The sequence below is a fragment of the Nicotiana sylvestris genome, chromosome 12 (genome assembly GCF_000393655.2).
Source record: "Nicotiana sylvestris chromosome 12, ASM39365v2, whole genome shotgun sequence".
In the NCBI taxonomy this organism is placed as follows: Eukaryota; Viridiplantae; Streptophyta; class Magnoliopsida; order Solanales; family Solanaceae; genus Nicotiana; species Nicotiana sylvestris.
Genome location: NC_091068.1, coordinates 85105228 through 85117732, shown reverse-complemented (window position 1 = coordinate 85117732; position 12505 = coordinate 85105228). Strand labels below are relative to the sequence as shown.

General features: G+C 34.8%; 2 protein-coding genes across 2 annotated transcripts; both read left to right on the top strand.

Annotated features, from left to right (window-relative positions):
- The first annotated feature begins 261 nt into the window (after nucleotides 1–261).
- On the top strand, nucleotides 262–3913 carry LOC104230786 (zinc finger CCCH domain-containing protein 30-like). The gene is made up of 2 exons (XM_009783663.2): nucleotides 262–493; nucleotides 1344–3913. The coding sequence occupies exon 2, from the start codon at nucleotides 1445–1447 to the stop codon at nucleotides 3548–3550; it is 2106 nt and encodes a 701-aa protein (XP_009781965.1). The 5' UTR covers nucleotides 262–493; nucleotides 1344–1444; the 3' UTR covers nucleotides 3551–3913.
- Nucleotides 3914–11138: 7225 nt separating this feature from the next.
- LOC138883308 (uncharacterized) lies at nucleotides 11139–12077 on the top strand. The gene is made up of 2 exons (XM_070163989.1): nucleotides 11139–11405; nucleotides 11598–12077. Exons 1-2 carry the CDS (start codon nucleotides 11139–11141, stop codon nucleotides 12075–12077), a joined length of 747 nt encoding a protein of 248 aa, XP_070020090.1.
- Nucleotides 12078–12505: the final 428 nt, after the last annotated feature.

Genomic DNA, 12505 nt, shown 5'->3' with positions numbered 1-12505 from the left:
ATCACTTGCTCAGAAAGAGTAGTAAATTTTATTTTGCTTTGAGACCATATTATTTTATTCATTGTATGGGGCAAATGTGCTTACTATATAGCAAGATGGTTTCATTGGACAGGCGTTCATTTCAACCCAAAAGATAAAGCGACACACACAAAGAGAGCGCATTAATCTTAATAGAGTATTGCTATTCGTATAATTACTACTAAGCCCTCTAATAATAGTAATAATGACCGAATAAAAGAGAGAAAAAGCAAGCAAGGGAAAGAGAGAGAGAGCATAGGAAATGGCGAAGAAAAAAGAGGAAGAAGTAGTAGCAGCAGCAGCAGCTCTCCACTTCTTGAGTTCTCACAACTTTCTCTCTCTAGATCTCTAAAAATCAATTCTTACCCACTTTCTCTTTCTATATATACATAGCCCATATATATGTAGTGATGAACATGAAAGTGTAGGGATCTGCTGCTAGGGATACACTTTGCTCTTATTACCTCAAATTTTGGTGAGAAATGCCTCCAAATTTAATTTCCCATGTGTTTAATATATCACTGTCAATGTTTATGCACTTCTTGTGCCAAAGCTACTAGATATGAAATTTATGTTAATATTGTTAATTATAGAAAGGGATGAATAAATGGGTGTGTGAATAAATGGGTGTGTGATGGGTTTTTGGAGTTTGGACAATGGTTTTGGTCGATGGTCTACAATTTTTTACCTTTTTCTTTTTATCCCAGTTTTTAGTTGGAAAGATTTTGTTAATCTTTGGGAGATTCTTTTCTTGGCCATTCTTCCTGTTTCTCACTGCACAAGTCTTTGTTGTTGACTCAATTTATTTCCTTCAACTGTAATCTTTTTTTTTTCCAAGCATCTTGTTCTAATGTTTGAAAGGTCTGAAATAGTAGAATCTGTCCTTCTATTTTTAATAAAAATGAGAATTTAAATCTACAAAAGTAGAAGTATGTGAATTTATTCCTAGTCAAGACAGAGTCTTTCTCTTCTTCTTTTTTCCCCCCTATTTTTCCGTCTTGGTTGAGAATATTAGTATTTGTTCCCATCAGTCTCTTTGATATGTGCCTTTTCTTTTTCTTTAAGAGTCAGAAGATAGGTTTCAAGGCTCGTCTTCTCATTGTGGTGAGTTGTGTTTTAGTGATAAAGAGTATTCTCGGTTTGTCCAAATGATCTAATTTGTAATCAACTGCTTTCTGAACCTGCGAACGTGCCATTGAATATGAGTTCTTATCATTTGTCACAGAAGATTGACTTCTTCTCTGAGCTGCTGTAGATTTTGCAGTGATAAATTTTGCCTTATTTGTTGTGTTCTGATACTAATTCGAGATTTTCTTCTCTTTCAGTTGGATTATGAGATGAGAGTATACACTCTTGACTGTAGCTGTTAGAAAAGAGATTGTTATCTTGTTACACCATCAGCTTTGGTATTTGTTGTACTACAAACATGAACATGAATCATCTGACTGTTGAAACTGAAGATACTTTTGCTAGCTTGCTTGAATTTGCAGCCAACAACGATATAGAGGCATTTAAAAGTTGGATGGAGCGTGATATATCTGGTATTCATGAGGTTGGACTGTGGTATGGGCGCCAAAAGGGCTCAAAGCAAATGGTTCTTGAGCATAGAACTCCTTTGATGGTTGCTGCTATGTATGGTAGTGTTGATGTTTTAAAACTGATTCTTTCTCTACCTGGAGTTGATGTAAATCATTCTTGTGGCCGTGATAATAGCACTGCCCTTCATTTTGCTGCCTCCGGTGGATCTTTGAATGCTGTTGATGCCGTCAAACTTCTTGTAGAAGCTGGTGCTGACCCAAACATAAAAAATACCAATGGCCATCGCCCTCTTGATGTTATAGTTATTTCTCCCAAGTTTCACACCATGACATCTTGCCTAGAAAATCTGCTCAAGACTGATGCTACCGAAGACTGCAACCTAAGGGTGTCTATGGCCACTTCAAGCTCAAATTCTCCACCACTTTCGCCTTCTCCTGGAAATAGATCACCATCTTCTGCTTCAGACACAACTTCTTCCCCGAGGAGTGCAAAATCTAGTGATCTCCCTGTGCCTTTTACTTCAGAGAAGAAAGAATACCCTATTGATCCCTCCATGCCTGACATAAAAAACAGTATCTACTCCACAGATGAATTCAGGATGTTCTCATTTAAGATCAAGCCTTGCTCTCGTGCATACTCCCATGATTGGACTGAATGTCCATTTGTCCATCCAGGTGAAAACGCTCGAAGAAGAGATCCAAGAAAGTATCACTACAGCTGTGTACCTTGCCCTGAGTTTCGCAAGGGAGCTTGTCGACGAGGGGATATGTGTGAATATGCTCACGGGGTTTTTGAGTGTTGGCTGCATCCTGCTCAATATCGAACTCGGCTTTGCAAAGATGGTACAAACTGCGATAGAAGAGTTTGTTTCTTTGCCCACACGCAGGAGGAACTCAGGCCACTGTATGTCTCTGCTGGTTCTGCTGTTCCTTCACCTCGATCAAATACTTCTGCTGCCAATGCCTTGGATTTCGCCGCTGCCATGGGCCTCATACCAGGCTCTCCTTCCTCAGTGTCTGTTATGCCCCCATCACCTTTCACTCCTCCAATGTCTCCCTCGGCTAATGGTATTTCGAACATTGGTTGGCCCCAACAAAATGTACCAGCGTTGCATCTTCCTGGCAGCAATCTTCAGTCCAGCCGCTTGCGATCATCACTCAATGCAAGAGACATCCCTGCCGAAGATTTGACTATGTTGTCAGATTTTGATGTGCAACAAAAGCAGCTACTGTATGAATTGTCTTGCCTATCCCACTCCAGCATGAATGCTAATTCTTTTAGCCATTCAGTTCGTCCTAGGACCTTAACCCCTTCTAATCTCGAGGATTCATTTTCCGCTGAGAGCTCATCTCCTAGATATTCCGATCACTCTTTACCTCAAGCTGTTTTTTCCCCTACCCACAAATCTATAGGTTTCAATCAATTCCAGCAGCAGCAGGCGACATTATCTCCAATTAATACAAGGTTTTCACCAAAAACTGTTGAAAGTCCTCTATTGCAGGGCTCTTTTGGAGTTCCGCCAATGCGGAATATGTCTCCCCGAGGGATGGAACCAATCTCACCAATGAGTTCCCGTGCCTCAATACTTGCTCAGAGTGACAAGCAGCAGCAATTTAGGAGTCTCAGCTCACGCGATCTTGGCTCCAGTGCCTCTGCCATTGTTGGCTCTCCAGCAGACTCTTGGTCGAACTGGGGTACAGCTATGGGAAAGCCAGACTGGGCTGTCAATACTGAGGAGTTTGGTAGGCTAAGGAGATCATCATCATTTGAACTTGCCAACAGTGGAGAGGAGCCTGATCTATCATGGGTTCAATCTCTTGTCAAAGAATCACCACAGGAAGTTAAGGACGAATCTGCATCTCGTGTATCAGGCCTTACAAATCCTGGTGCAGATATCAGAGAAGCCTCAACATCGAGTTCCCAGAATGGACAATTTGATCAACTGGGCGCATGGATGGAGCAAATGAAGCTTGATCAGCTAGTACCTCAGTAATAACATCCTCCATTTTCCATTTACCGATCCTTGACGCCTCAAAGCATTAGGTTTTGGTAAATATCAACTGGTTTTTGTTCTTGTATTCACTTCATGTTGGCTTGGGAGCAAGGCAACTGTAAGCAGAGATGAAGCTAAGCCAGCAGTGAAAGAAGTTCCATACTTTTGAAGAAAATTAACTTTTATAATTTGCATTTATTATTTAAAGCAGGTAATATAAAATTGGGTTTAGGTGATTTTCTCCAACATTACTGAATGTAGACTTACTAAAGAAATTTTTTACCTTGATTTCTTTAATTAGAAGGATATTTCAGTGTACTAAAAGCAATTTTCATTTTTGTGACAAATCTATATTTTCATGAAGTTATTTCAGATGAATGTTGATAAAATGTTTTGATTTTTTGGTCCACCCTTTTTTGGGGTGGGAAAAGAAATATGATGTGCAAATGAGTCATTCTGAATTCTGATGTTGTGGCTTGGAATAATGTTAGTGCTAAAAGGTGCTGTGTAAAGGTAAGATAAGAAGGCTATCTGATTAGTTTTTGATGTAACATGCTTGTTCATTGGAATTGGAATCAGAATTCCATATTCCTTTGCCTGACACGTGTATTCTGTCCTTTTTATTTATAACAGTAATGCCTAGGCTAGTTTGCGCCCACCTCATGTAAAATAGTGGCGCTCATGTAAAATAGTGGCGTCTAGCTTAGCTTGTTGCACCTCCATGATTCTCACATGGTATCAGGTACCTCCTATCAGTTTGTCCACGATGCTTAGTGAGATGGAAAGAAATTATTTAGTATTTTTTTATCTTTGTTGCGATAAACTCTAATCTCCCATGTTTGCACTTTCTTCGTTCATCATTAGACCACATGATTGGATGCAATATGCTTATTCTACCCTTAGGTATGCTTATTCTTTCTTTAAGTTCCCAACAACATGAGTTAATATATTTTATCTTGGAGAGTGGTGGATTCTTGTTTACTAGACATAATAGAGAAGCTGAGTGGATTCCAAATCCCAAAAGTTAGATTTGGGGTTTGTGGAGGGTATGGGAATAAGGCTTATTCATTTGGGATTACGCCAATCCTTCTGGGGATTGGATGCGATGGTGAATTTTTTATTTGATTGGGAATAATGAATCCTTATATTCTAAGATATAATGATGATGGTGGAGTTTTCATGGAAATAAATACTGATATTCATTACATGCTGTGAAACTTTTTTTTGCATGTGGACTTGGCATAAAGATTTTCTGAAATCACTCTTATGCTTCACGTTCCTTTCGACTAAACAATAAGGTTCCAAAAGGTTGATTTGATGTGTTGGGATCGAAATAATATGGTGTATGCGGAAGTTAATAATACAAAGTTGGTGGACAATAAATCGGGACAAGAAAAAAAATATATTAAAGAATAAGACATTATAATAAAATTTGGACAATTGACCTACATATAAAAACTAGTATAAAAATATAAAATCCTAAACAAGAATCTCTAAAAGTCAATATATAGAACTACAAAATTTCTCCAAGAAAATGATAAGGCATATGAAAGAGATTTATTCTTTTTAGGAGTTTTATCCCCTTCTTTCAAGAAAAAGAATCTTAATAGGTTAAAAATTTAAGGCAAAATCCTAACGGTACATAATATTCTTTTTTGGTTTTTTGATAACTTATGTTAAACTCCGACTAATTTAAATTTGTGTCGTATAAGGCACATTAAAGGAGGTAGCGCTCCATATAAGGGTGATTTATATTTTTCTTAATCCTTGTGATGTAGGAAAAAGAAAGAAATAGGAAAATAAACCAACAAAAGAACGAATAAGAACAAAAACGTCCTTTTGGCTTGGTGGTCTTTTCAATATGTTCTTTTATTGCCGAAAGTTATAGCATTGGTTTTGAATTAACCAAATGGCATCGCATCTGAATTTTTGATATTTCAGTATATGAAAAGAATTTTATAGAGGAACAATAGTACTAGTAATTATTCCTTTCGTTCATTTTTGTTTCTGTTCTTGTCATAATCATTCCTTTTTCATCTTTTAAGTTTTGGCAATTTTAGCCTTGAGGTTAATAATATGAACTATAGTGAAAAAAACAAAACAAAATGCAAGATTTGGCACAACTCATTTTCATTTTATCCGCAAAGATACAAGTAAAATCAATGGTCAGTCTTCCAATTTTGGTCTCATAACATACCCTTATCCTACTCCATCATCTATATATGCTTCTACAGTTAGATATTTATGGATGACAATAACTGGCAATTGTCGAATTTGTTCAAGTTTCCGTCCAATTAGTGGTTTTAAGTTCGACTTTTGTTTCTCTATAAGACATTAGTGTTTAGAATTTATGGAACTTGAAATTTAATGTCATTTTATTATACACACATAGATACACATAGCAATAGAAAGAAAGAAAGAAAAAAAGCTCAATTTTGAACATTGGCCCATTGAACCCATTATATTTTTAAAGTTATGGGTTCCTATTTACTATTGTTACAATTTTAATAAATTTTTAAATATAAATTTTTACTCCGCATCAAAAGTTATGAGTTCACTTGAACCCGCTAGTAAGACATTGCATCCGCCCCTGCCTTTAGATAAGTTTGGGGATGACTTAACCTGGTAGTTAGCGGTGACCAAGAGAAATATTTGAAAGTTATTGGTGCAAACTGCGAAAGCTAACAATTGAACAGGTACACCTAAATATGGAAACGTTACCACTTTTTATATGAAAATAAGAATATGAATAGATATTAGTTCCTTTAATTTTTTGCATTAAATGTTTCCGAATTAGGTTTGATAATTTAGCCAAATTAAGGTCTGAAATAAAATAGCGTTTCTTGCTTTTGAGTCCAAAATAACATTTAAGTTCCGATTTCTAGTCCCAACTATTTTCTTTGGTATTTCTAACGAGATCTCAGAGATATTAAAGAAAACTAAAGTAGGTTAGTTTATCCATCATAAGTAGTAATTTATTTTACCTGCTCCGGCAAATGTTCAATAGGTAAGTATGACTGAAATGATTAATGATATGTTCATGAAATTAGTTTGTTTAAGCATATTAATTTGGTTGTTGTATAGGTCCAAATTTGACAACCACGGTAACAGATAAGCAAGACATAGGATGGGGTCGACTACAAAACAGCGACCGACGGTCATTGTGATAAAGGCTGACGATCGAAAGCGGGCAACTGAAATGAAATAATAATGGTAACTTGAACTTAGAGAGCGACATGAAGAATATTCCTTTGGATATTCCATGTGTTGTACTTTTTAGGGGTTTTTGGGGAATATCTCTTATAAATAGGAGGAGACAATGAACAAAGAAGGGAGCTGCCTTTTTGAGAACTGAGAAACACATTGTAAAGTCAAGAAAAGAATATTCGAAAGAGATGTTTTATTCATTTTATTCAAGTATATGTTATTCAACCTTCATCCATAAATCTCAAAGATTCCACGTTCATATCAACTGCATATCCTTTTACGTCGTCAGAGGGAAAGGGCACCCAATCACACAATCATTGGGTGATAGTTCCTTCATATTATTGTCATTTGTCATTTCTTACATTCATTGCACGTTTGATATTACGTATTCTGCCAATCTTAGTATATCGAACTCACTAATTAATACTCCTAAATTCTTCTCATTATACAAGAATCTCGTTCTATTTGGTCTGGAATTTATTAAGCTCAACTAAGATTCACTCATTAATTTGTTATTAATTGGTTTAACATTTATTTGCTCAAAGAGTTGTGATATCAAATAGTACTTTGTTTATATTTTAATAATCATGTTTTTCATAGCTAAGGCAATTCTTGGGGATTAAGGAACTGAAATCCTTGTATGTATTTAGTCGATGTATTTGATCAAAAAATATAGATCTTGGTTCAAATAATTAAATTTATATATATATATATGGGTTAATTTCAGCTAACAATAATATCCCTAGATGTTATTTTTAAGGAAGCAATAAATATTATGCAAGTACAGTCAGATAGTGGCAGCAGTATATAATGAATATTTCACAAATCAAAAATAACGATGTAGCATTTAATAACAATGAACAACAATAAATGACATTTAAGTAAATAAAATAAGTGTGTCACCCAAGAAAGGGCGGAATAAGGAGATGTTTCTTCTGACAATAGACGGATCCTTGAATATTTGAGTTATTCTCGGATCTAGGAGAAAATTGTAGGCAAGGATCTCAGCGAAAAGTTGATGTTTGTATCTTAGTAGATGAGATACGATTCTCTTTAATGAATATCATATGTCCCTTATCATTGTCTCTTTTTCTATTTTTATGAGACATGTTCCTAAGAAAATCTAATAGTACAAGTTCAGAAAGTATCCACTAGAATATTTTCTTTAGTATCATATCTTGAAAATTACCCGTTACAACTCTATCAACGGTACTCGACCTCGGCCTCGACCCTCACTGACACCTCGACTACGGCTCTTGTTGACTGTTCGACCACAAACTTTGCTGCTCCTTGGGGCATTTCGACAAATGTCAACTTGGGAACTCCTCCCCCAGTACCATCGGCCGATTTGGAGCCATACCCTATATTCATGCCACCTTTTAACCTGTACCCTATTTTTAAAAACTATTGATTTGGTAGCCAGCTAACAAAAAATCCGTAATAATATGACCATTATATACCTGACAAAACATATAAAAGATGCATCACGCATAAATCAATTTAGGGTTTTCCTCCATCACTCCGTCTCTCCTTAGATCGCCTCTCGCAAACCAGAAATTTGAACCAGATTCAAATTCCAAAATTCAAAATTACAAAATACATTGTATGTATTGCAATTCATCTTTAGAATTCAACATAGTTTTTGAAACTAATTGATTTTATGATATATGTTTCTATAATTATTTTCGTAATTCACACTTGCATGAAGTTGTTTGACGGATGAAACATGAACTTTTTACTGATAGATTTCACTGACGAATGAATTTGCATTCTATATCTGTTTCACGCTAAATTCTAACATTCTAATCTGACAAATTCAAATATACTAAAGTTTTCCACTGCATAATATGCTGAAGTTTTTGGTTTATTTGCTAAACACGTTGAGTTTTTACATAATTTGGTAAAACTTAACACTAAAAATGCCGAATTATTTGTCTTGTAGTGTAATCAAGCTGAAGCTATTTAGTTCATATATAAAAACTTCAGGGCTAAATAAGCTAAAGTTTTTATTCTGGATTCAATAGTTTTGTCGTAAAGCTTTTTCAAAAACTTCAGCATAAGATGCCGAAGTTTTTTAGTTCTTTTTTAAAAACTTCAGGAAAACGAGTTGAAGTTTTCCTCCTGCACTGGGTAAAAATAAAACATAAATTAAAATTATATATTGCACAAAAACTTCAGCATGGGATGCTGAAGTTGTTTAGTTCATATTTAAAAACTTCTAGGAAATGAACTGAAGTTTCCCTCCTGCACTGGATAAAAATAAAACATAAATTTAAATTACATATTGCATAAAAACTTCGACATAAAATGCTGAAGTTGTTTAGTTCATTTTTGAAAACTTCAGGAAAACGAGTTGGAGTGGTAATTTTATTATGATTCTTTGAAAACTTCGAAAACTTCATTATAAACAAGCTCAAATGTTCTAGTACATTTTCTCAACTTCAGCTTCAATGTGCTTATATTTTTTATGAACTTCATAATTAAATTCTTCTGTTCACTTTCCTAATACTTGGCACTAAACATGCTTCTGCAGGATGAGTTTGATTTGTGTTGTTATTACTTTCAATGGGAGGTGGACTCTTGATTTCAAATACTTGGATCATGATACAAAATTTGTTCTGCTTAATAATCAAGTATCATTCAATACTTTCCTGAAGAAAATTAGTGAAGTTACAAATATTGATTCAAGCAGATATTCACTAAAGGTATGGTTTGATATCAAACTAAATACAAGTAAAGGAATGCTTGTAATTTCAGATGAAAAACTCAGTACCTGTATACATTTGCTTACAACTGATTCAGCCTACAAGAATTGCAATTTCGTCGTCGAAAAAATACAACATTCAGAATCTGCAGCATTCAAACAATCTCTTGCATATACAATAGATTTAGAACCATTTGCTAATTATCAACATAAAACTAGGACATCCAATAATGGAAGTAGACAACGAGCAATAACCTTCTAACATTACAACTGATTCAGAATATATAACGCTGCAATAATTACCCGTTCCTCCAATAAATTCATACCAGTTTGTCGATGACCAAAAAGAAGAAGGACAACTAATAATGCAAATTGACAACCAACACACAATCCAACAAAGTTTTTTGTTATCTTCTGCAATGATAAGCAACAATGAAGATGAAGTAAACATGGAATTTATATCGATAACATCAGATAGAATTGAAGAAATTGCTGAAAATTCTAGTGCTTCTCAGAAATCAAGAAAAAGAGTGAGGAGAAAGCTGAAAGAATCTCCACCATGTAAAATACTTAGGCACGATGCGTTGCCCGAGAAAATAAGAGTAGTATCAATTTTTGAGAACAAAGAAAATATGACTAAATTTTTTTGCAGCTTGGAGATAAACCAGAAAGTTGAATTCACTGCTATTAGATCATGTTCAAAGAGATACGAGCTGAAATGTGGTTGGAATGTACGTGCTACCAGAATAAAAATTCCACACTTTTCAGGGTGATAAAATATCATATAAACCATTAATGCTCGGTTGATGCAAGAAAATCATATTAGAAGCATGCTACATCAAATTTATAAGTGAAAACATTATAGAACATGTTCGAGACAAAAAGATAGAGGTTACACTGGCGTTTGTAGAAAATGAAATGACAAAGAAATTTGGAATTGACATTGGTTATCACAAGGCATGACGCGCTATTCAAAAAGCTATTGCTTGAATAAGGGGAACACCGGAAGAGAACTACTAGATTCTTCCTTCATACCTACACATGATGGTGCATAAACCCATGAACATACACAAGCATAAAAAGAGATGAGCAGAATAGGTAAGCAAAACAATACTAACCATCAGCCTGAAGTTTCAAATGTTCCTATTTGAAAAACATCATACCTTATGATTTGTTTTTTGTTGGTGTTTCACTGTACAGATTTGCTTACATGTTCTTTGCTCCTGCGGCATCAATAGTTGGTTGGTCCTACTGTAGACCCATTATTATAGTAGATGCAATGTTTTTAAAGTCAAAATACCGTAGTGTTCTATTTGTTGCTGTATCAAAGGATGCAAACAATCAAATCTTTCCTCTATCTTTTGGTGTAGCAGATTCAGAAAACAATAAGGCATACATTTGGTTCTTCGGGGAAATGAGAAAAACAATTCAAGTCCGTCGCTAACTGGTTTTCTTGTCAGATAGAAACTAATCGATCGCAAATGGGATTAGAAAAGTTTATCTTGAAGCTCACCATGGTATCTGCCTCTATCACTTTGAGAAATATTTAAAGAAAAGACATGCAAAAGCCACGGTAATAAATCTTTTTCAAAGTGCTACAAGGTCATACAAACGTGAAGATTTTAATAAGTTAATGTCCCAACTCAAAAGTGTTGACAAGAAACATATAATTACATAATGGAAGAGCCTCCAGAGAGATGGGCTCGATCGTGGTTCCCACAACAACGTTTTGATATGCTGACAACAAACATGGTAGAATCAATGAATTCTGTGTTACTAAAAGCGAGAGAGATGCCTATTTTAAGAATGTTAGATTTCATCCAAGAAAAGTTGGGAGAGCGGTTTTATAAACGGAGAAAAAAAGAAAATGAAACTTTTCATAAAGTATCAATATGGGCAGAAGAAGAGATGACTAAGAAGATAGACTTGGCTTGCAAAATGTTTGTGAGTATATTTATTAACTTCAGGATTTACTTCACTGTGTTTTCTCTGAAGTAATTAAATAATGCATAATCACTTCATCTTTTTATATCTGTTGTAGTGATTTACTGGTTACATTAAAAAAACTTCATACTTTTTCTTTTTGAAGCAACAATACACTAATATAGTTTATCTTAATTTTTTATTCCTTCTTAGGTGTTCAACCTTGATTCAATATTGTTTAGAATAAATAGTGAAGGAATCGAATTCATTGTGGACTTAAAGAAGAAAACTTGTGACTGCTTGGAATTCCAACTTGATGAATTGCCCTGTCCACATGCAATTGCTGCTATTAATAAGAGATATTTGCAAAAATCTGATTACTGCTCAAAATGGTATTCAAAGAAAACATGGTTCAAAACATATGAAGGACATGTGACTACCGTGGGAGACCAAAAATCATGGGATATTCCACAAAATGTAGAATCTGAGATCACAAAACCTCCTGATGTAGAGATTTTACAAGGAAGAAGACAAAAGAAGAGGCATATCCATGCGACTGAATCAGTACCATTGAAGTCTACCAAATACAGTCGATGTAAACAAGTTGGGCATAACAGAACAACTTGCTTGTCTTCTCTAGCACCTTATCCATATTCCAAGAAACGCGCTGAAAAATACTCCAATGTTCAATAAACCTTGGTCTGAATTTAGACTTTCATTATTGTATTATATATTTGAAATGTGATTTCTTTCATAGGAATAAAAAAATAAGCTCTTGGACTTTTTTATATACTGCTAAAGTACAAACCACTCATTTTTATTGCGCAAGCTTACATGTTTGGTTGCATTTTAAAAAATTACGCAATGACTTCAGCGAGAAAAAACTTCAGGCTTATAGTATATGAAATGCATATCCTTAACAAACACACACACACACATACACTGTTTACCGTGAAAATGGTAATAACAATTAAATTTGTTGATGGGACTCTAAAAATACGTGATCTATTTTTATGCTAGTTGTTAAAGTAGTTGATGCTAGATATGTGGAGATAAAAGATAAAATGCGAGCTAAAATGGAATTATAATCGAACAGAAGGGTTAGCTATTCTGACCTCGAA

What these genes read in the sequence shown, in the direction of transcription:
- LOC104230786 (XM_009783663.2), top strand. Translation starts at nt 1,445, where the DNA reads ATGAACATGAATCATCTGACTGTTGAAACTGAAGATACTTTTGCTAGC.
- LOC138883308 (XM_070163989.1), top strand. Translation starts at nt 11,139, where the DNA reads ATGGAAGAGCCTCCAGAGAGATGGGCTCGATCGTGGTTCCCACAACAA. An exon ending in ACTTGGCTTGCAAAATGTTT is followed by an intron (nt 11,406 to 11,597) that starts GTGAGTATATTT and finishes ATTCCTTCTTAG; the next exon opens with GTGTTCAACCTTGATTCAAT.